General features: G+C 37.9%; 1 protein-coding gene across 1 annotated transcript in view; it reads left to right on the top strand.

Annotated features, from left to right (window-relative positions):
* Nucleotides 1–22,440, top strand: part of LOC124554133 (skin secretory protein xP2-like) — a 40,269-nt gene extending 17,829 nt beyond the window's left edge. Inside the window, exons 6-7 of the mRNA XM_047128200.1 lie at nucleotides 2,209–2,506; nucleotides 20,566–22,440. Of these exons, the coding sequence (XP_046984156.1) occupies nucleotides 2,209–2,466 (258 nt within the window). The 3' untranslated portion in view covers nucleotides 2,467–2,506; nucleotides 20,566–22,440. The remainder of the gene's footprint in view (nucleotides 1–2,208; nucleotides 2,507–20,565) is intronic.
* The last annotated feature ends 3,322 nt before the right edge of the window (nucleotides 22,441–25,762 follow it).

The raw sequence follows: 25,762 nt of genomic DNA, 5'->3' as shown, positions 1-25,762 counted from the left end.
GTTGGAGAATTCATGCAAGAAAATGGTAATCTTAGCTTTCCAGCTATACTTTGTATAGATTAGAAGTAAATAATATAATAGAGGGAAACATTTCACGTGGGAAAAATATATCGAAAAACAATGATGTGACTTACCGAACGAAAGCGCTGGCAGGTCGATAGACACATAAACAAACACAAACACACACACAAAATTCAAGCTTTCGCAACAAACTGTTGCCTCATCAGGAAAGAGGGAAGGAGAGGGAAAAGACGAAAAGATGTGGGTTTTAAGTGAGAGTGTAAGGAGTCATTCCAATCCCGGGAGCGGAAAGACTTACCTTAGGGGGAAAAAAGGACGGGTATACACTCGCACGTGCGCGCGCGCGCGCACACACACACACACACACACACACACACACACACACACACACACATATACAGACACAAGCAGACATCTTTAAATGTCATCTTTGTTTTTAGAAGTAAATAATGTTGATAGAGCATTTCCTAAGGCTTCATGGAATCGTTTATTTGGCAGTGAGTGGAAGAAAAGGGGGGAGGGGTTAAAATTGCAGATGGAGACCAAGTCTGGGATCGAATGGTTGTAGAGTGTAGTAATTAAGCAAATACAAGAAGACTTGCACAAGATCTTTTGTTGTGGAGAGGTGCATCAAACCAATCTTTGAAGTGTAGTATAACAACAAAGTGTTAGACAGTATTCAGAATGTGCCTTGTGAAAAGAAGTACTGACCATCCATTCTCTCTTTGGGGATTAAATTGACCGATGAAAGTGCAGTACATTAACTATGTTTATCTAAATATTTTCATGTGGGCATTGTGTAGAGCAGGATGTCTATGGAGTGCAGGTCACTGGACATGTTACCAAATTCAAACTGAAATTGTCTAGTTATAAGACCACAAAGGGGTACATTGTTTTGATTAAAATATTGAGATGCTGTATAACAATAAGTTTTGACATTTAAATGACTGTATGACCATATACTTACGTGTAAAGTGCTGATAAATTTGGTAGTGTGGGAGTCTGCTGTCAGTCTATTCCATGAATGGATACACATTTTGAGTAATTTTCATCTGAACATAAGATTTATATAGATAAATGAGTTATCACCAAACCATTGTGCCAGTTTTAAATAGGAAACTGTAGTCAAGTCAGCATAATGTCCCTGACAGCTGCAGTGGGGTAGCCATCCGGTGTGGCCGAGTGGTTCTAGGCGCTTCAGTCTGGAACCGCACGGCCGCTACAGTCACAGGTTCGAATCCTACCTCGGGCATGGGTGTGTGTGATGTCCTTAAGTTAGTTAGGTTTAAGTAGTTCTAAGTTCTAGGGGACTGATGACCTCAGACGTTAAGTCCCAGCAACTCATAGAGCTCTATAGACAGCTGTTGTTTTCACCTCCAGCCATTTACACTTTGCATTTAAAAGCTGGCAACAGCACTGCTAGCTGTCGGTGATCATCTTACTCTGGCTCGACTTTAGTACCTATGTCACAGAGAATGGATACGTATGGTTAGTAATTTAGTTCCCATACAATGAATGAAAATGAGACATATAGTGCTGGAAAGGAAACACTGAACAATTTTGTCCATAGAAGTATTACAGTGTGTCACATACTTCAAATAAAATAACTTTGTTGACTGATTGTAGTGACTGGGGGGGGGGGGGGGGCACAGCGTTGCTGGTGTGGAGCCAGTCATATTTCACAAGGGGCTGCATGCACCTACGAAACTGGCAACACAGCAAGCTAGTGGTGCTCCAGGAAGTTATATGATTGGCTGGTGGCTGACTCCTACCACCACTTGACTTCCGAAAACTACAGTCATAAAATTATTTCAATTGAAGTATAAATCGGTGATTTTCTACATGTCATTGCTCGAAATTCAATCTCCTCTACCCGGTATACTTTCATTTTAGGAAGTAATTTCGATATTTATCTGTTCAGAACTTTAGGAAACATTTGTCCTAGACACGGAAGCCTTTGATCGGCAAATACACAAGATCCACGTACTGTCGAACGGTATATGTATCTATATTAGAAATGTAAAGACTTACGAAAGCTTAGGGGTAAACATTACCACAGTCACGTGACTTGGAGACAGTATGTTGACGACAAAATTTATGTTCTGTGCATCCGAATGCTCACTTGATAAACATTCCTGTTCTTGAGGTACTGTTAAGTGTTGTAATTCTCAAGTGTGGACTTTGCAGGAGACAACAGCACCGGCACCGTCGGTGACAAACAGCGAACCTCCGAGCCAAATACCTGCGAGCAGTGACGTGACAGACGAGAAGGAGAGCGACGCTGCACCAGCCGAACCTACGGTAGCGAAAGCTGCTGCGGAGGCCGCAGATGCCGCGAGCGCACCTGTCGAGAACAACAGCAACGGGACTCCAGAGGCGGCCGCAGCCGGCAAGGACCAGCAACAGCAACAGCAGCAACAGACCACAGTAGTCACCATCGAGTAGTCAATGCGACTCCTGTCGTACCTGATGAAAATTTTATAAAGTGAGTAAAGTGTTGTACGGTGGCGACGTCAGCGCCAGAAAATGTTTGACGCCACTGTCGTGTCGAGGGGGGCCGAATGGCAGTGTTTTGTAGCTAAGTGTCACCTTTCTCAGATTATTTTGTAGTGTCATTTTCTTCAATTATATTTTTGTCTCTGTCACGTTTTTTCACTATTTGCACTTTGTACAGCACTGAAGATTTTCATTAAAATAATCGGAAAACCTGAACACATTACTGGCAGTGGTATGACTTTTGTATATTTTCACCTTTCAGAATATATTTTAATCCTTTGAGCTGATCGTTTCTGTCCTCGTGCCTAGCATACTGGCAGTCGTTTGCACATATGGCTGTTAAAGGAATGTGATGTTTTATTTCAGTTCCTATGGTGTGGGAATAGTTTGTGCAAAAATAACATTTCGAGGAATTTGTAACAATAGACCTTTCTGCTTAAAAATAACTTTCAGTTTGGTATACTTCGAAGCATAATATGTCAGTGGTAAAGTGTCACGCTACAAATCCATTGGTATCTGGTTCCTTCCCTGCAATTCTATGTCATTTATTTCTTTCTCTTCTGGTTGTGTTTTGTATTCGGTGAAACCTCTATATAACATTTTTCAAGAGAGCACAAATTCTGAACACTGTATAGAGGAAAACACTATAAAGACGAAGGCTTCCAAATAATAATTATAGGGCATTACTGAAGATTGGGATACCACTAATCAGCTTTGACAAATGGTGCCATAGATGACATTTTAAATTTTCACAACACTGTAATTGATATTCATTGCAAATGATCAATGTATCAAATGATTAGTTTTTTGTAATTCAAACATGGGGCCTGGTAGGTGGATGGGTGAAAGTAAATAGCGCCAAAAAGATCGCAAGCAGAATGTGCATCACATGTCACGTGACCAGGTTCTGCCGCTGACATATGAAATGCGCTGAGTGCGGGCTTTACGAGCCGGTGCAACTGTGAATCCACAGAATGGAAAATGATGCATCTACATCCAGTCACTTAAACATTATAAAGAGGTAAATAATTGACCAGGGTTCCAAAAATATGAGCATTACATGGAGGAAATTGTGATATAGAGTAAACGCAGTAAAGAGGAAAATTTAACATTGTTTACATGTAACATAGAGGAAAACATTATATGGAGGGACGTTATAAAGAGGTTTCACTGTATAGGAAAAATACCAGGTTGCACCATGATTTGGAGGTCTTATTAAACTATAGGTCCTCCTGTAATTATCTGGGTAATTCATGTCGATAAGCGGAAGGAAAGTGCCCAGTAATGTACACAGGCGTTCGAACGAAATACATGGTCAGTGGCAGGTGGTTTTCGTTTTAAAGCAATCTTTGAAACAGTGGACTGTTAGTGTGAGTTCCCTGCACCACAATTTGGCACAAGAAAAATTCTGAAATTTACACATGCTGCTTCTTTTGTCTTCTCACTGGCTTGTTGAATGCATTGTGTCCTTAATCATTAGCCTTCTAAGCATTTTCAGATAGCATTGTAAGTTTCTTTACCTTCCACGGGGAAAAGATGTAGTTTCTAATTTCTACCAATTCTCACACTTTACAAAAGACACACCCACAGTGTGTTGGCCAAGATATTCTTAATTTTAGCTGATGAATTAGTGTTGCTCATCATTGGCACATGCTGGCAAGTGAGAGATCAGGGCTCCTCGTGTGTGCGTACACTCAGGTCTCCGACTTTAGAAAGCAGTGGCTCTCGTCAGTGTGAGGTCATTGAGTAAGAAATCATGATGAGGTACTTGTTTGAAAACAAGTTAGTCAAAATTGGCTAATAAAACAGCACGATAAATATTATGCATTCAGACACTGTGACTTGTTTTAAACAAGTTACTATGCCTATGGAGCCACTTGTCTGGACAACAATGGTTATTAAATAGTAAACAAAGCTCCAGTTTGGAACCTTTCTTGTTTGTGGTTTTGTTTGAATTTTGAGGTATATTGTAGCAAAAAATGCCTTGTTGCTGATCATCTGTCAGTTTATAAAGCAACTTTAATTGCAGTGTAATTTAAGTTTCCCACAGTAAAATCGACTGAAGTTCCAATGTTGACAGTGTACACTGTGTACTTGTGCTGCATATTACTAAATTTATGTGGAGACAGGTAAGGGAGAAGAGAGAGGAAACCTATAAATATAGGTTTGGGTTAAAGGAGGACAAGAACTATGCAATAGTAATTCCCTTCTTGTTTATTATTCTGTTCTGAAGAACTTAGTGTGTCCAAAAATTTGGCATACAAGCAATCATTTGAAACTATAACAGTCCTTTCTGTGGATTTTATTTAGTACCTTTCTTCATAAAGACAGCATTGAAAACTTTTGACAGTATACGTATCTAAACCAGTTTTACACAGTGACGTTATCCATAGATTTCTCAAGTAAATCCTACACATCTTTGATTATGAACGTGCAATTTTTGGACATATCCTTTCATTTCACTTCATTTGTGGTCAGATTTATTCATTGGTTCATATTGGCTGTGGTAAGTATAAGACTCGCAGCCTTGGGGCTAAAGCACTCTTGTTACGCACAGGGCAGGCAGATGTGTAGAGTGGCACTATCAGGTGCAATATCAAATTGTATACTGTCGCTCGCTGCCACCTATCGTCCTACCACCTGCCTTCTTGGCTGCACAGGACTATTGTTGCAGCACGGCTTCTGTTTCAGAGGGTTTCCCATTTATGTCCCCAGTATCAGATTAACATGACAGAAACGTATTCTGTTCCTCCCCATGCAGTGTTGTCCTCCCAAAGCACCCATGCTGATAGTGGGGAGCAACTAGATTGACAACGCAGAAGAGAATATCAATTCTACCGCCAACGCAATTCATTCTTCTTTACTCGTAGTAAGGAGTATTTCCCTCAACGAGTTACTGTTACACATTCAGTAATCTTTGTGACTGTTGTCAGAATAGCACCATAAGATTGTCAATTTTTTCAGCTCTAAGACTTTTTAAAAAAAAATTTCTTTGTGCCTCAAAGTGCATTAGTTTTGATTCTCAGCATTTTTCTATAGTACCACATTTTCAAATCTGTTCTCTTCTTGTCTAAATTATTTTCATCAAAGTTTGGCTTCTGCACTGCAAACTAATGCCTATAGATGGCTTCCTGATAGATAAATTTGTATTCAGTGTTAACAGATACGTGTTTTTCAGAAATGTTATTTTATGTTGCCAGTGTCAGTGTTCCCGTTGCTGCAAATTAGCTGCAACACTGCATGAGATTTGTGTTACGTACATATCATCTTAGCCATGGCCTAAGGGGGAGAATTGGACAAGTTTTGTCAAGTTGTGAAGTCCCTCTCTCGCACACCACAACCATATGAATGCTACACAGATTGGACATGCACTTAATAGAAGAAATGGGACTCACAGTCAAGTTTTTTTGTGGAGGGGGGGGGGGGGGACAAAATATACTGATAATTGAGTGATTCAAAAATGTAAAATACAATGTTCAACACAGACAAGACAGGATGCATAGGGTCAGAGCTGAATTTCGTTACAAAAATTGATGTAATTATTTTATGTGCCCAGAGGCTTCAAAATTTTGTCATGTGCCATGTTTTGCATGCATTTGTTGAAGTTGCTGTGGTTGCCATAAATTTTTTGCGATGTTTGCAGAGGAGTCTGAGAACTTACTTTTTCTTACCTGTGAATTTATGGGGCACAGTATAGGCATTGAATATGTATATGTCCAGACCATAGAAAAAATTTGTGCGCTTTTCTTGCTAGTTATATCACTGGTATTTCTCATAAGCTTCAGGAGAAGAATCATTTTCAACCTCAGAAATGTAATTAAATACATAACTGCTGTCTAAAACATAGATACACTAGATACATTATTGCCTCTTAGTCACAAAACTAATACTTCCTAGAATTCATTTTGCAGCTGAAGAACAAAAGTTTGAAACTCTTTTGTATAACAATGCAGAGAAAACACATGAAGGAAAGATAGATGTGGTAGAAAACCACATTTTTCTAATATGTGTTGGAGAGCATGTAAGAGCCATTGTCTATATGATCACACTCCTTTGATTTCCTTAGATTGCTATGACTTACTATACGTGGTTGTCAAATGGTGAGAAGCCTAAGAACAGTGTAACAAGCAAGGCTTGTCATACAATGTTGACGGGTTAAGTATACTTAAAGATGCTCTTGCCTTTATACCCGACTAACAAACTTCTCTAAAGTTGCTCTGATTTTCCAAAATTTGTTTTTGCCAGTGTTGTTCCAGTAGTCTGTGGTAAGTACATGTTGCACTTCTGTCTAAGATATTGAAATATAATTAAATCTAGTTTTCACAAATTCCAGTTTGATTGCATTTTAATCACAAGGAGGGACCACCATTGCCATGTAAAGCTGGGGAGCAGTATAATTTAACTTCAGAATGTGTGGGAAAGGCTACCCACTTGTTGCATGCTGTGATTTGTGGGCAAGGGACCAATAAAACTGTTTATCTTAATTTCATCCATAATGGCTATTATTGGAGCTGTGACATTGAAATTTGTGAAATATTAAAAAAAAAACTTAGTTTTAAATATCAGGAACCGTATACTAGTTTCAACATAGTGTTATACAGCCAACCAATTAAAAGTAATGGTTAGGTGCATTTACCTAGCTTTTGACACCTACTAAGGGTGTCTTCATCAGAATGAACCTTTTGATAAAGCATAAAATTACATTGTAAAAAAGCAATGGTCAGAAATTAGAGCAGGTTTGCCACATGCGCTTAGCTGGGAACATCATCAGAATCAGATGATGTTCCTAGCTAGGTGCACATGGCAAAGGCTGGAATGTTTTATTTTTGACTTGAGCATAACTGCTCTAATTTCTGACCATTGCTTTTTAGCAATGTAATTTTATAGTATGTCAAAAGGTCCATTCTGATGAACACCCTTAGTAGGTGTCGAAATGTAGGTAAATGCCCCTAACAGTTACTTGCAACCGGTTGGGAGTGATAAAAATCATTTTTGCAACTGGAGGTAAATGTTTTCCTTTTGTATTTAATTACTATTTACACCTGTCATTAATGCTTGTGTTTCGGTAAACTTGCTCCACTAAATATTATTTTTAATGAACTGTGTAGAAGTGAAATGCAGTTGATACCAAGGTACACTAAGATATCTGCCATACTGTCCTTTGTCCTTTTGTTTACATGTTTGCTTTGTTGAAAGTGCTCTCTGGTAGCAAATATGTATGATAAGGTACCTTGCTGTAAATAAGAGTTCACATGTTTTGAGTTGTTCTTTTCGTCTTCTAGAACATATTTACTTCTATATATAAGTAATGGTACTTGAATTTTAACTTAGGCTCCATCTATGCTTAAAAGCTACCAATGGAATTCATAAATAATAATCTGAGTTTTGATTTTTAAATTGTGCAAGCATAAATGTTTGGTGGTAACCGAACCACAAGCTATAATTGCAAAATGGGAATAATGCACTTCATTTTACTGAAAAAAATAAACAATTGAAATTCAAATGGGCAGTAGACATGGAGAGGGGGATTCACACAAATTACACTTAATAAATGGTGGAATAGTGACTGTGCTGATTAGCTGGCAGATAATGTTCTACCCTGACAAATAATTATTCGAATTGTTTCTGAAATTATTTCAGTAAAATAGAGAGTTGTGCTTATTTTTAGAACAAAGTTTGTTTCATTGTAATATTTGTTGTTTGTGTGGGCAAAAATGAATTGATACATGAGCTAATTTACCATTGCTGTGAAGATGCATTTGTAAGTTGTGTGTGTGTGATGTAGTGATACCTGTTTACACTTACACATGGTAATTCCCACACATGGGTACATACTCGATTCCTTAAGTAATGGAATGTATTTGAGTAGTTGTGGTCCTTCTATATCTTTGGAAAAAGTAACATGTAATTGCTTAGTTACATTATTGTAGCTACGTGTGAAGACTGCTTGTGCCAGTATGGCTGACAGTTAAGTCATCATAGTGTCGACAAATATTTTGGTTCCCAAATAAACACCTTTATCCAGTATCAGTGACCCATTTTCAGTATCATGGATGCTTTCCTGAGTCCCTATAACACAACATTTTTGCCTTTAACAGGGGTCAAATCCAGGTCCTCTATAAGGCTTAATAGGCATATATGGTAGAGGATTGTATAACCAGACCAATTAGGGACATTGAGTTTTCGGCTAACTGATGTTTTACGAAAACTGATTTTTATGGCTAATAATGGCTAAAATCGTTGTTACATTGTTCACAATACAAAAAAGCACTAAAATTGACATGTATTGAAGGACCAAGCCTTCACTGCCACATTTATTCTATGAGAGTCTTATAAAAGTAATAAAGATAAAAAAATAAAGTATTAAAAATTTACGGTCATTATGCTTGTAATGATGTCTTCCTAAAAGCTGCTTCAATATCATTTGTCCAATCTGTAAAGTAAAATAAAATGGATCAGTGTATGCAGTTTGTGTTTAAAGGCAGTGTCATAGCCACATCTATTTGTATGCATGGTCCACATACCTTCAGGAAACACACACCCGGATACAAACACATGCATAGCGCAACTGAGCAATTTGTGTTTTTCTCATTTGTTCAAAATGTTAACACATAAGTATTTTGCCCATTGCTTTGAAATTTTGACAGTGGTGCATTCGAATACATGCACTTTTGTATACTTACTGGAGCTCCATCTTATCTGTTCCACTACATAAAGATAAGTCATTGTTTAAAAGTTGCTATGAAAAATCTCAAAAGTTTTTGACAGATTTACTTCAAATTTTTACACGATACTCTAATAAACATTTGGAGTAAACTATGTATTTAATGTATATGGTATATAAATGTATAAATGGTGTAATGGATATAAGTGCAGATATTTTTATACGTGGTACCTTAACAAAAGCATGTTGGTCTCTCTCTCTCTCTCTCTCTCTCTCTCTCTCTCTCTCTCTCTCTCTCTCTCTCTCTCTCTCTCTGCATCAAACAGTCTTCTCACAGACATGTCACAAACTTTGATGTGTTTTCTGCACGCCCGTACCTGGGTCGTGAAGTGAACAATTAACAGCTCACTGCCCACAGTCGAAGGCTGTGCGCCTTGTAGAAAGCCCACAAACACAGCTCTGAGGCATACATCTTTGCAGAATTAGTTGATACGTACCAAATTTATGAAGAAGATAAGCAGTCTGTAGTAAGGGCAAGGAAACTCTGTTGTCTTATATTCCCAGCTCGTTACATTCTGAACACAAGAACCTACGTTGCAGTGTATCACCCACTCAGATACAGGATATCGGCCTCAATGTGAGGGTCGTGAGCCACAACATGAAACAGCAGCATTAAGATGTGAAGAGGAAATTAATGTATAGTTGAAGAATAATCCACTGTAAGTATAAGAAGCTTGGAACGAGGTGGCAACATCTCATATGGCACGTTGCATTCTTATCATCGCTGGAGAGTTCAGCATCTTCATGAAGATGACCAACCGTGAAGAGCTACAACCCGTACCTGGCCGTTCGAACAGTGTGGAAACAACGCCGAAATCCTTTGGAAAATACTGGTCACAGCTGAATCCATATTCACTTGTGTGTGGATGCATAATTCACACACTTGGGCAGATGAAAACCCTCACGCTATTTGACAGGGTAGATTTCAAGTCAGATTTGCTCTAAACATGTGGGCCAGGATCATCAGACATACATTGCCGGATCCATTAGAGCTGCCTGCGAGGCTGACGAGTGCTCACTATCTTCACGTATTACAGTCTTTATTGCCACAGTTTCTGAATGATATTCCACTTGAAGAATATCTCGAGTTTTACGCACCATGAGGCACCTCATAATGCAAGTAGAATGGTTCATCAGTATTTAGATCACAAGTTTCCCAACATATGGGTTAGATGGGGAAGCAATGTTGTCGGCGACCCAGATTGTCTGATGTAAATTCACAGGATTTTTATTTCTGGGGCATGCCAGTGAGCTTGTTCATAGAGATATCGACAGTGAAGCCACTTTTGACATTGAATTGAAGAAGCTGACACATCTGTCAGAGCTTGACTGTATAGTATGGTGATAGATCCTATCATCTTGGTATTATTGCTTACAAGCTTGCCACACAGCTGACATAGGCCATTTCCAACATTTGCTTTGAAGTATGTAAAAGAAATCAGGGTTGTTGATCTCTTATGGAAGCCCATAAGAGCCTTAATTTCATTGTTCTGATTATATTTTGTTTTGGATTGTAAATAAAGTACTATGTCTTTCTGTTTTTTGCATAACGCATCACGCCTTGATAAACTTTAAATGTTCAATTCTACATATTTACACCTCTGTACTCAGTTTTGCCCATGTTTGTGTTAATGGACACCATAGACAACCCAAATAATGATTGACAAATGAATGTTATTCCACACAAAGCTTGTGTGTATGACAAATAATGATTATTGGAGTACGTACGAACCCTAACAGATTCCTTCATTCATTGTTAATTTCAGGAGAGGACTTCCAAATTAGTTATCGAGATCTCAATAACCCCAGCCTTGATCTAGGGGAAATGGACATAACTTAAAACACGTGGCTTGTAATAGCTGTAATTAGTCTGTAAATGATGTAATGTTGATCAATGTACCACAGTCAGTCACCAACAGAAATATCTGCACTTACGCACATTGCGCCTTGCATAAAAAATTGTACTGCTGTATCAAGGCAATTCGTCATTTAATGTTATGAAAATTTCTTGACCGATCTACTTGAAATTTTTATGCGATAATCTATTAAATGTTTGAATGAACATATACTATATATTTTTTGTGAAATAAAGAGGAAATGGAAATGGTTTTAGCAAAAATCTTGGAATTGACTGATTTACTTCAAGTTTTTACAGGACACTAACAAAAATTCATATGGACAGACTGTATATTTATTTATGGCTTCTCAGTTTATGACTAGAATGCTACTACAGAATCAGAATTTCCAATAACAGTAAACAAGGCTCTAGCTTAGAGTGTGTGTGTTTGGGGGGGGGGGGGGATAGATGGATAAGGAACATATTTAGCAGCTGTGAAGCATGGTCTGGTTTGCTAGTAATATTACTATTACTAAAGTAGCCAACCACAAACAAATATAACAGATTAGATTTGATCTTGAGGTTCATTTATGAAAACAAATTATATTGGTTTTCATAGGAAGATGCAACAAATAAACTCTGAATTAAACATCCCCCCCCCCCCCCCCCCACCTCCCTGGGGTGCTTGTCACAATCATTTTGTAAATAATGCTGAGAACTGACAATATAGCGAGGTTCGAAATGGTCTTTACAGTAACCCTTTAATTTAGGAAAAGAAGTCGCAGATTTGCTTCTGGTTGAGAGTTGAGACTTTGTTTGTGTTCTCCCACTAAATCTTGTAAACATTTCAGACAGCATCACATTCTTCCCATTGCTCTAGCCACTTCAGCGTTGTCTAAAAGCAGGAAAAAGTATCTTCAGTGGATGGCCTGCCTCAGCACAGTCATTCTCATTTGGCTCTCTCTCTCATCATCAGAAGGGTTCAGGTTGTTGATGACTGGCTGTTCTTTCATCAGCCAAAACACAATGCAGTTATCAATATGACATTCGTGTCAGTTTTGAATATTTTCCTATTTGTATTTTTCAAATCCTGAAGATTATTTAATGTCTCCTTCTAGTTTGGATACAAACTAGCTCTTCACACACGGTAATGGACTCCTCTGAAGAAAGCAGCTTATGGTTGGCAGGCAGGGGGAAACTATGAACTGGAGTGCCCAGCGCCAAACTTCTGCTGGATGTAAATTTGAATTTGCCGACTAGAATACTTCCTGTTAACAACCTTTTCACTTTGTCTGAATTTGGATAATCATTGCTCTGTTGTTTCTGTTGTAATATTGCCTGCGCTGGACAGGAAAAAAAATAATTTAATTTTAAGAGACTAGTTGAGGATGTATAAGCATTCCTAATACCATGTCATTCGAATACAGCAAAGTAACAAAGAGACAAAAAGGTTACTACTTTTAGAAACACAGTATTTGTTGGGACCATAATGGTTCATCAGGATGCAGCTCTCTTTCGTACAGGAATACTGAAGCATTAAGTCTCACATCCCATTGAAAGTGTGCTCTTCTGAAATTTTTTGACAGATTACAACTGTTTCAGACTGAGACTCAAATCCAGATCTGAAGCAGTGAGGAGAGGAGGTAATGTGCTTGGATAAGTTAGTGGTAGGAGGATTGCTTGCGATAGGTGAGATCCTGTCTGGTATACTGTTTTAATCTACCAGAAAGTGTCAAACCATGCACAGAATAGAAGTTTTATCCTCAGAATTCACAATAATTTATGGTTATTAATGGCCCAATAAACTTCCGATGAGGTGTTTGGATACATAGTTCTAAGTGCTTCAGACTGCAGTGGAATATGATTTTCTCTGAGGCCTTTCCTTCGTTTTATAGATTAACTGGTGTGGACAATTGTTCATTAAGGTAATTTAATATTTTCAGCTCTTAGAGTGCTTATGAGTATACTGTGGTCATGAATTAACAACAGTATCTTGCTCCATACTGTGTTATCCATTATTACCCGTCGTTAATGTGTATACGTATCTTGATGAGTACAGGTTTTGAAAAGGACAGTTGCTACTCACCATGTATTGGAGACAGGCACAACAAAAAGACTGTTACGAAATAAACTTTCGACCAACAAGGTCTTTGTCAAAAACAGAAACCCCTGCCCATCCCGCTCCTAAGGTGGCCTTTTTGCCAACCATTCTCCATCTACGTTAAATGTAATGGATGGTAGTGGTACACTGACACTACAACTGCTTTGAGAATTAAGAACAGCAAACACATTGCTTTTCTGACTTTTATTGCTCCTTTTTTTTTTTTTTTTTAAGATAATTTTCATCGTTCTAATTGCTTCTTCGACCCTGCCTCCTTTCCAGAAAGTAATTGGTATTCAATACTGACTGACTTGTGTATAAAAAATCTTGCATTTGCCATTGCTACTGAATAATAATTTCAATGAAGGTGATATTGGGCTTCTTTCTCACCTTTTCCTTTGTGGGTTCCTGCAGCATTGAAGCTTATCAAGTGAAAGATGCCATTCATTAATGTTATGGTGTAACATTTCAGTGTGTTTCTTATAACACAGCACAAATTAAACAATGGAAAATCCAGGATAGAATGTAACAATACCAGAGAAGGAAAGTTGCTACTCACCAGATAGCGGAGATGCTGATTCCCGATAGGCACAACAAAAAGATTCACACAATTATAGCTTTCGGTCATTAAGGCCTTTGTCAGCAGTAGGCGGGAGGGAGGCGCACCCACACACACACACACACACACACACACACACGTCTGCAGTCTCAGAGAGCTGAAACACATAGAGACTGCAGGTGTGTGTGTGTGTGTGTGTGTGTGTGTGTGTGTGTGTGTGTGTGTGTACTGCTGACAAAGGCCTTAATGGCCGAAAGCTATAATTGTGTGAATCTTTTTGCTGTGCCTATCGTGACTCAGCATCTCCGCTAGCAACTTTCCTTTTCTGGTATTGTTACAGCACAAATTAGTCTATTTTTATTTATCTTCTTGTTCTGCAGGATAAGTAAGGTATGACTGTATACGAGGTAGTTCCCTGTACTATAATTTTGCATGAAGTTCAGAATTTTCGGTACAATTTTTATAATATGACACAGTAGGCATTGCATAGATATGGCTTCTCAGTTTGGCTGATATTGTTATAAAATGCCATAGAATTTCAAGGAGCATTCTTTCTGTCTTTATCTTTTCCCTCAATGCCTCAATTGTCAAACTTCGTGTTCTCTGACTACTCCTGTAGTGCGAGATACTACAACTAAGACCCAGAAACAAGAAGCAGTCTTGTTATAATGAAATTGTGACCCTGATAAACGTGTTTTTTGCTCACAACATTGTTTATTTTATTCCTTGTATCATTAAACTGCTTTAAAGTGTGATAAACCTGAACTTTATTTTCACCGTATGTCAGTTTTTGCCTCAACCAAGTGTACAGTAATGAAAGTACTTGTGGTTGTGTGACAGTGCTTGTGGTTGTGTGACATTTCATAATTAAAGCTACCTTCTGATCTTTCTTAAGATGAAAAACATACTTTTATTTTTGTTTTTTGACAGTGTTATGTATTATTTTTTGTTCCTGGTGTTAGTAATTCTATTTGCCATACTGAAGTTTGTAAATGTCATCACCACCTGGTGAGAATTTCACAAACAATTACATGAAACACATTCCTCACATGTAACATATAGCTGAGTTTTTTACTGTTTACTTTAGGTTTAGTTGAGTAGTTTTTGGAATGTGTCCACTAGAACTGCCAAAAACAAACATTTTGAGACATTTGAAGACAATAAAAAAAATGTTAGCAATCTTGGCCATTCAGTGAGTAGACCACATAGGTAAAAGTCGTGGAAGCTGGCCGTATTCACCTTTTTGTGTGAATTTACATATATTCAGTGCCTCAGCTGTGCTATGAGTGGTTGCATTCCTCTTCCCATTCTCTGACCTTTCTTCAGTGATACGTAGAGTATGATGGTATCTGATTATATGAGGGAATCACTTGCAAATTATTGAATTGGTTGTTGTGTTAGCTTCTTTGTATAACTGCTGTGTAATGCTGTTTCAATAAACAAATAATTTATACAGTTAGAACTGCCATCTTACACAAGAGACAGTTTTATTATTATTAACTTTAGTGGCTGTATTTTACTTCTTGAGTAGTCCCATGTTCAGATTTGTCTTTGAAGGTTCTGCTGTTTGGTTCGTGTGATCAATCCAGTACTGTTTCATTGTTTCCGATTCTAATTTTCTCAATTCATCTGCAATGTCTATAGCCCTTCCGTGTGTCATTTCTGCTGAAAATTTGTGGTTCTTAAGAAGAAGAAGAGTATTAGTTTTATTTTTGTTCTTGTTGCCTTGCACTCACAAGATGTGACAGAAATGAGATATCCTTTTCCCGTTCAGTATGCTGGCCATCGAATCCCTCATTCAATATAGATGTTTCATTGGGGAGGAGTCCCCGGACTATGTTGACCTGATGTATGTTATTTATGCTGGTTTTCATGATTCTTCCTTCAGGTTTGAGGAACTGATCAATTCTTTCATTTTCAATTTGGAACATGGTTTTGTAAGCATAAATGGATTCTGGACAAGTTACGGTTTTATATTGTTCCATCCTTGTGCAGGGTGGTGATTGTTCTGGAAAACCTGGGATTCTCAGGGAATTGCATTTCGCGTGAAAAATCAGAGAAATCTCAGGGAATTTAGCCTTTTTAAACTAGCATTGAAATTGAATCTTATAAATCATAAATTTTAAAGTACTTACTTCAAAGTGTGTTAATTATATTATTATTATTCGATATGAATTATCATGTTTAAAAACTTAAGTTAAACTACTACTTATGGCTGATATATAGCTCAGCTGAAAAGAAAGAAAAGTCATTATTGTGGCTTGGTTGTTCCCCACCCCCACTCGCATTTAATTGCCATTAATTTATCAATAGGCTTTTGACCCGCGTCTTCTTCCTCACACCTGAAATTCTCTGGGAATATTTTTTCTAAGTTTGAGTAACCACCCTGTTAGTGTCTTATCGACAAGCGTTTCTTATTATAAACTATCTGAGAAACCTGGCATTGCCAGGTATTTATTTATAGCTGCGCTAGAGACTTTGTACGAGGGCAGTTCAATAAGTAATGCAACACATTTTTTTTCTGAAACAGGGGTTGTTTTATTCAGCATTGAAATACACCAGGTTATTCCCCAATCTTTTAGCTACACAACACTATTTTTCAACGTAATCTCCATTCAATGCTACGGCCTTACGCCACCTTGAAATGAGGGCCTGTATGCCTGCACGGTACCATTCCACTGGTCGATGTCGGAGCCAACGTCGTACTGCATCAATAACTTCTTCATCATCCGCGTAGTGCCTCCCACGGATTGCGTCCTTCATTGGGCCAAACATGTGGAAATCCGACTGTGCGAGATCGGGGCTGTAGGGTGCATGAGGAAGAACAGTCCACCTAAGTTTTGTGAGCTCCTCTCGGGTGCGAAGACTTGTGTGAGGTCTTGCGTTGTCATGAAGAAGGAGAAGTTCGTTCAGATTTTTGTGCCTACGAACACGCTGAAGTCGTTTCTTCAATTTCTGAAGAGCAGCACAATACACTTCGGAGTTGATCGTTTGACCATGGGGAAGGACATCGAACAGAACAACCCCTTCAGCATCCCAGAAGACTGTAACCATGACTTTACCGGCTGAGGGTATGGCTTTAAACTTTTTCTTGGTATGGGAGTGGGTGTGGCGCCACTCCATTGATTGCCGATTTGTTTCAGGTTCGAAGTGATGAACCCATGTTTTATCGCCTGTAACAATCTTTGACAAGAAGTTGTCACCCTCAGCCACATGACAAGCAAGCAATTCCGCACAGATGGTTCTCCTTTGCTCTTTATGGTGTTCGGTTGGACAACGAGGGACCCAGCGGGAACAAACCTTTGAATATCCCAACTAGTGAACAATTGTGACAGCACTACCAACAGAGATGTGAAGTTGAGCACCGAGTTGTTTGATGGTGATCCGTCGATCATCTCGAACGAGTGTGTTCGCACGCTCCGCCATTGCAGGAGTCACAGCTGTTCACGGCCGGCCCGCACGCGGGAGATCAGACAGTCTTGCTTGACCTTGCGGCGATGATGACACACGCTTTGCCCAACGACTCACCGTGCTTTTGTCCACTGCCAGATCACCGTAGACATTCTGCAAGCGCCTATGAATATCTGAGATGCCCTGGTTTTCCGCCAAAAGAAACTCGATCACTGCCCGTTGTTTGCAACGCACATCCATTACAGACGCCATTTTAACAGCTCCGTACAGCGCTGCCACCTGTCGGAAGTCAATGAAACTATACGAGATGAAGCTGGAATGTTTGAAAATATTCCACAAGAAATTTCCAGTTTTTTCAACCAAAATTGGCCGAGAAAAAAGCGTGTTGCATTACTTATTGAACTGCCCTCGTACTTGTGGAATTTCTTATTGATTTCTTCGTGTACAAAGTTTGAACAAAGAGCTTGTTTACTTCATGAGAGAGAGATAGCCTTAAAGACCTGGCTATCCGAAAAGCAACTGGCACTAAGGTCCACATCTGCAGTATGCATCTTCTGGCCTTGTTTCTTGTTTATGGTCATGGCATAACATAAGCTCAGTGGGGAATTTCCTCTTCTGTGATGTTATGTTACAGGAAAGTAACTTTAAGCATCTACGAGTTAACGATTCTGAGAAGCAAAATAATACATGATGCTCTTGTTAAGTCACATTATGCCTCTCTTTCAGAAGGAGTTTCCAAAGAGTGAGTTAAAGCCTGATGTTCTCGAGCTGCAACAAGTCTTACCAGATGATCTTCATTGGATTCTTGAGACCACATAGTCCTCAGTCTTTCAGCCATTCTTGAGTATCCAGAAAGACTTGGCTGTTTTCTAGGCATTATTATTCGTAAACAAAATGAAATCAAAATGTAATGAGTGGAAACCCAAATCACAAAGCGACGTTGGTAAAATTGTTTTTCGTAGCAAATAAAATAAAACCTATCGAAAGAAGCAAAGTAGTGTCATTTAAGTTTTAAATACACAAAACGAATCAGTAAATCTGTGTATCTTAGCCAAATAAATTTGCTCTTTGCATTCGTAAAGATAAAAATGTGGCACTTAACTCTGTCACTGATATAAACTTACAAAAATGCGTGTCACGGTGGAGGGGGAGGGAATAAATAGAAAAGAAAAACCCTATAGCTGTTGGTTCTGTGTTGTGATGATTAACCCTACGAACTACTAAGCTGAGCAAACGATCTTAGATAAAATTTTAAATCATGCCATCTTTTTCTTCTGCGATCAGATTTTGATGAGTAAAGCCTGTACATTGCACCAAACAACCTGTGAAAACCCCTTGAAAATTCGTGTAGATGTTTGGCAGATTAGCATGTTCAAAACTGACCAAGTTAGAAATTGATTCCCCCCCCCTTTTCAATAAAATATTTCCGGGTTGGTGACCGCATTGTCAGTATGTAAAGCTACCGACTCTGAAGATGATCACTTGCAACATCAGTAGTTTTACATATTGACAATGCGGTCACAAACCCAGAAAAATTAAATTTTATTGACTGTGACAATGGCCGCAGAAGCTTACGTTTATATTTCTTCATTTTGTTGGTTCTATTTATCCATGTTTCTAATTCACTTAAGTTGTTATTGGTGGGTTGTCCTAGATATTTTAAATGTAGAGCTATTTTAATTTTTTGATTGTTCATGAGGACTATACTTATACTCAGGGTTTTTCTGGTCACAGACTCAGTTTCAATTTTTTGGGAGACTGTTGATTTGGGCTCAAGCTTCATCCATATCAAGAGTTAAGAAAGCTAAATCATCGGCATACCCTGGACAGTTTGTTCATGTTGAGGGATTTGCTCCAATTTTAATTTAGGTGTATTTTCTTTTTGCAAATACTCATTGAGGGCTACATTTGAAAGCAGTGGGGATAATGCATCATCTTGCCTAAGACCTCTTTTTATTGTTAAAGCTTGAAATTTTTCCCCTGAATTTTACCTTGGAATTAGTGCAGATTAGAGTTATTTTGATGATTTGCTTAATTTGGGGTGAAGACCATTTGACCAGAGATTTTTTGAAAGTGTGTATGTATGGAATTGATCATGCTTTTTTTTAAAATATTTGTGACATAAAGAGCTGTTTATTTCTGTACCTTTAATATTCCAGGCTGAAAGTGTGGTCTGGGCAGTATAGGTGGAAATCCTCTTGGTATTCTCCAGGTTGTGACTTAAGATGGTTTATCTGTACGTTATGCTGAAAATTAAGCTGTGGATACCTCACATGATGCTAGAAGTAATTTATGTTGGTAGTTCCAAATCTGCCACGAATTTCTGCAGACATCAAAACCCGTTTTTTTCCCGGAGACTGAAAATCAGTATATTTTGTTACTTAATCTGAGGTAGTCTTTTTTTTTTTTTTTTCCTCTCGGGGTAAAGCTTATTTCTATAGCTGTTGCTGTTTCTATTACTTTTTCCCTCTCCATACTCACTCACTCTCTCCATAAATTTTACCAGAAAAACTACAGGGTTCTATCATCAGTTCACTTGTTGTAATAGCTGTATTATAACAATTTGTTTTGTTGCGAGTGTGTTTGCGGAGGGTGAGCAATGTGTGTGTGTGTGTGTGTGTGTGTTGGGGGGGGGGGGGGGCGCTTGTCGTGGGTGGGAGCAGCAGATAAAGGGAGTGATAGGGAGAAGAGTTAATGTAGAGGATAATCATATGATGGTTGGCAGCTGGGGTGTGAAGTTGTGTTTATTTAGTTATTTATGGCAGGTAGCAATCTGTATTCATTTATAGTTGAGTCAGTGTAAGAAGACCCCTGACAGCTAGCAGCCCTGTTGCCAATTTTCAGCTGCTCTATACTAACAGCTGCAGGCAGAAACAGTAGTTGTCTATATGGCTGTGACAACACTAAGTTCTTGCCACAGAGACCTTTTTACAAAATCATATTGCATCATTAGGCAAGGTAGGTGTGTGAAGCAGCTGTGCCCGGCTCACTGGAATTGTTATGGATCTTCGTATCCAATTTGATTATGGTACATATTTTCCTCATGCTATTGATTTTTCTGTATGATAATTCTCTTCTGTTGTATTTTTTTTTTTGTGCACGCTGTTGCCGATTTAGGAATTTTGAAACAAATTTCTATATTTGTTGAGTAGTGATTGTATGCTATTAGGTGATCAACAATTGCTGAATGGAGGTTATTAATTTTTAATGTTCGGAGATGTTCTAAAGAAGACCTGCAACATTGGAAAGATACAGTTTTTTGTATCGGCCTGTTCTGTTCTTTGTGTTTATAAAATATGTACTATTGCCTGTTAATGTTTGATTTTTCAAATAGCTAACTGTGGAGCATTTCTTTCCTTGCCATCTTGCGCTGTTGCTTCAACACCAGTAATTTTGTGCTTTTCTTTTTTTTGCAGATCCACTTGGTGTAGAGAAGGCCATATTTTAAATACACACTCTATTAGCTCCTTTTAATGGGAGCTCTGAGACAGAACTCAAATTGTCTTAACTATTGATATGCTCCTGCTCCAGTTATTAGTGTTGTTGCGTGAGTGCAAGAAGAACTGAGGGGTTGTGGGTGATGTGAAGGAAGCTGGCACTACAGTCAGCTTTAGCTAGTGATGTATTGCCTGAACAGGCAGCGACACTTCCTCTTGCATTGCACAGGAAAAACTCAAGCTGCCACTGTATCAGTTACTATAAAAGCAACGCCAAAAGAACACCTGCAAACCACTGCCAGTTTTGGAGCTGTGTTTACAACACATGACAAAGATTTTCTTTCAGATTTGTAAAATAAATCTGTAGCCTTATGGGACATAATCTGTGTATTTACTCGAAGTGATCAGAATTTGCCTTATTGTGAGTTAAACTTTTTTTCATATGCGTCTTTATAATTGGGAGTGTTTACATTTGACACTGTGGAAAGCGTGTATAATAAAATATAAATGAGAGAAAGCAAAATAGATTCAGACTGATAATTAATTACGGGAGCATTTGTTACCTCTGTGCGGGCATCATGCTCATTTTTAATGTTTTGTTCAGGACATGTTACGAGGCACAAAAACTTTTAAAATGTCCCTTAAGCTTGCACCCATTGATTTTAGGTGCAGTCCCTTTTGCAGTTTTTTCCCCACACATACGTTCAATAATGCAAATGTTGATGCTCTACAATTTAGTATTTTACATTTCTCTAGTTGCCTATTTATAGTGCAGGTGGAACACAATATTTCCTTTGGCAGATGTATGAGTATTTTCTTTGGTTCAGGACAATAGGTACAGAATGTTGACTTCCGTTTGCATGGTTTCGTAGCACTGCTGTTGAAAGCAAAAATGTCATTTGCTTCATAAGTTTTATCGAAGATGGTCTATCAAACCATATGTAACAGATTGCAATGCATGCGAGTTTACGTTTTTGCCTTAGTTAATTTTTTTTTTTTTTTTTTTTAGTTCAGGTCTTAATTTTTGATGGAAGTGCCTATTCTTTTCTGGCTTGCTTCACACCACCCTTTTACCTCTCATTTTTAGTGTTCTTTTGAAATTTGAGTTTTGTGGTCAGCTGCTCCCATTTACTCACAATGATGGTATTTAATTGGATAAATTTTGTGTGCAATTACGAATATCAGTTCTCCGTTAGAGCTCTTGTGCTGTTTTATTTTGGACTTACTAAGCTTGAAGATACAGTGCATTTCAAATAGCCTTCAAGATTTTTTCCTAATTTATGGACTGCAGTGTGTTTGATTCTGATGACCTGTGGAATAATTCTTTTTCCTGCTTATTTGCTGAGAATATAGTAACCAATTTTTGTCACCTTCTGGATTCTGCTTGCCTCGGTGGTGGAGAACCACAGAAACGAAGCAGCACAGGTGACGCGTAACAAAATAAAAAGAAATCTGTGACAAGTAATGTACTAGACGATAGAAGAGAAACGTGTCAAGATGCTCTGTACGAAGAAACTGTATTTTGTAGTGTATTTTATCATCTTTTCTATACACTTTCCCCTACTCGACAGTGTCTGATGGTGTCACATGTGTGACCAGTGTCTCCAGTTAAAAGTGAGAGTGGTGACTCACTGTTGAAAATCCTTAACAAAGTGAAATGACCATCATTCAGAACAAATTTTGATGGGAGCTTGTGCATCAAACAGCTGCACTGGAAGACAATCCAGAACCACGGACAGCAGTGTCAACAGAGGAGACAGAATTAAACTACACAAACAAAAAGCTATTTCTGCCCAACAAACTGTTTTGTTGTATAAAATGTCAAAAAATAAAAATTGATAATATGTGATTGAACTTTTCACCTTGATTTTGTATATACATATATATATCTGTGTTGAGTAATTGTTTACTTCATAGTGTGAGTGAGTGTGAAAGAGGAAAAACTGCTGTTCCCAGAATGTATTTTTAAGGTAATATAGTTAACAATTGTACAATTAGAAAATAATATTTCTAAAAAAAACTGTAAAAAGAAAAGTGGTAAGCTTCACTGTAAAGTTTCTGGTGTACACAATTGTTTTCTTCATTTATTTGCAGAGTACGCACAGGGCTGTCAGGAAGTTTGTATCAAATTTTATTTTTGGTGGTATAAGTTTTAGTCTGATGTAAGTATGAATGGAATACCATTTGAATTATTATTAGATTTGGGAACAAGAAAATTTCTTCTTTCTTTCCTTCTCTTTTGTCTCCTGACCTTGAACGTACATTATGTTCAAAGAAATAACACAGGTTAGTCTTTTCCATTCAGTTTCTTGAATTCGTTTCTCTTCTGTTTAGTAAAAGTGGGCAAATGCATCAATGGAACCAGCTGTCATCTCATTACATCACATCAGCATTTGTGCTGGTGTAGTTTGTTGTTGCTGAGTATGCCTGTTTACATCCAGAATTTAAAGAACATACAGCATGTAAACAGTGAAATAGTTTTACCATGTGATAATATATATAAAGCTATATACATATATTATTTCCAGTACTGTAAATGTATTTCTCTTTGTTCCAAGGCATGCTCTAGATCCCAGTAGTGTGGACAAGAAATGGTTTGAAATAGGTTTAGCCTTTGAGAGGTCCAATTTTATGTGACATAGTAGAAAATAGAACTGCAGTAAAATCTCTGCAGGTGCTTTGTTTCAGTTTGTGTTGCTTCAGTATTCACAAATGTACATTTACCGTTTAAGAGAGAACTATAAAATTGGTATGCTCAAAGGCTTACTGTAGGTAATACTGTAAGGCGAGATAACTTAAAATACTTTGGATCAGAACCTGCCTTCGGATTATCTTAGTGCTGTAATAACTACGCATAGTGAAAACTTGAGTATAAAGTGAATTTATACACTTAATATATATATTAAAAAATACTTCGTGTTTTCACATTTGTCAGAGGAATTAATTAAAGGCAGTGATGTAGTGACATAGTTTTTAACTTAGGTTAAATGACAGAAAAGATTTAAAAACTGTTCTAAAGCTTGGATCAGTGTGGACATGTTTCTAAAGAAATGAGTTATGATTGTGAAAAAAAAAAAAACAAATCATTTGTCTGTTTCAGAGGACAATAAAGTGTGAAAAGTCATCTGTGTGGAGTTTCTTTGGGTCTCAGTGAAGTACTAAAAGTACAGTGCCGCAGAAGTCAGAACTTTGCATTTTCCATGTGAACTTGAACAAATTTGAATGTCTTTTTTAGTAGTGACATTTTTGTCAGGCGTATAGGGAAGGACGAAATTATTGTGGAACAGTGACACCAGTTTACACTGTGTAGTTATGTACATCGCAAGGCGATATCAAATTTATAATAAAAAAGTCAAATTCAGTAACGTTGGTATCACTAAAAGTGTTAATTTTTTTTTTTTTTTTTTTTTCCACAAAGAAGTTTATGTAACAAGTCAAATTTGTACCAACAAATTCTCAGTGACTAGATGATTCTGAAAAGAGGCAGTGCTTTTCTATATATTCACACACACACGTCATGCTTAATTATGTGGAAACTGTTTTGGGTAATGGTTTTAGTGGGTTTGTTTTAACTACAGCAAAGAACTTGAAATGCTAATGACAGGAAATCCTTTGTTTATAAACTCAGTTGAAAGGTGTACTAAAATGGTGAGGAATGTAGTTATTGAAGTTTCTGGTATCAAATGAAAGAGTACTACCAGAAGAATTTTTCCATTGTAACACTGTTCAGCAACAACCCCACAGACAGGCAAAGTTCTATATGACTCGCCTGAGGCAGTAATTATCCATGGTAATCAATGGTCATCAAACATGCTTTTCAGAATTGGTGGAGGGGCACTAAAGTGTCATTTGAAAATAATTTTAGAATGAGAAGCTAGTTTTGAAATGTGTTTTTTTTCCCCCTTTATATACAGGTGTAAAGTACGCAGGATGTCACGCCATGCAAGTTTACATTAATGTATTTCGTTGAGACACCAGCCACTTTGAGACAACTGTACTATCACTGCTGTATACTTCATGCATTTGTAAAAGCACAGTTTCAAAGAATTTATGTGGATTGCTTGTTGCTATTTACAATAACCATGAGGCATATCAGTAATTAAGGCACTTACTAACAGTTTGATTGATTTTATTCTTAGTATTCTCAGGGGGTCACATATGCTACAAATAAACTTCCCAAGAAGGGGTACTTAATTGTGTAACCAAATAAGGGCCGCTGATATACAAAGACTGAGGTAAACAGTTATTTAAAATTTGCCGAAGCCACAATACTTGTTATAAAAGGTACTGCAAGGTCCCGCCTGGAAACAACGGCATATTTGCGCAAATGACCGTGCATGCTGTAAATAGTTGCTGATACGGTGTGTTTGCAAGTTCCAATCTACTGCTCGCCCTCATTTGTCGGTCTAGAAAAATTTGAGCGACAAGAGACTACGTCCTTCCAACCTGAAAGATTGTTTCATTTATTCACAAATTCGTAATGAAGGGAAATACTATCGTCTATCCTTAATTTAAATTGCAAACTAAATGAAAGACACAGGGAGACCGATAAAAATGGTGTAGTCTGTCGTCATGTGACCCGAATAAAGTGTTCGTGCGGCCCGTGAGTCTGTTGTATTTTACAACAATCTGACCTAATCTGAAAGTGTCAACTAACGTTGAGTGCACGTTTTCGGATCAATAACGAACAAAAATACTAGTATTTTTATATGTGCTCAGTTTTAGTTGAAGTTTGTTAATTTGGCCGGGCGGTGAGTAAAGTTGGCAACTCAACGGAGAGGTAAAGTAGCGCAGACATTGCGTGGTTAGAGGATGTGAGGGACGGAATTTTTTTGTCTGCATTCTATTACTGACAGCTCCCAGACGTGCTCGAATAGTACCGTTCAGCTGCCATGGTGTTAATGTGCCAAACTTAAGTAAATGGATTCGGGAATGCGTATTAGAAAGACAGTCATCGTCAAGGTACATATTTTCAGCAAGGAATATGAATTTAAAATAGGGTAGTTGTAATACATCGCAGTGAGTAGAAGTAAAATGATATTAAAAACGCTAAGTAAAATTTGTGATTGTGTCTTCTACTGTATAATTCATTTAAATCAAATTAACCGTCCCCTCACACAGCCGACACGAAGTGTTCGAATGTCGCAGTCTTGTAACAATCAATACAGGGGCCAGC

This window comes from Schistocerca americana, chromosome 11 (genome assembly GCF_021461395.2).
Source record: "Schistocerca americana isolate TAMUIC-IGC-003095 chromosome 11, iqSchAmer2.1, whole genome shotgun sequence".
NCBI lineage: Eukaryota > Metazoa > Arthropoda > Insecta > Orthoptera > Acrididae > Schistocerca > Schistocerca americana.
The sequence above is the reverse complement of the archived record's forward strand: the minus strand, read 5'-3'. Positions and strand labels throughout refer to the sequence as shown.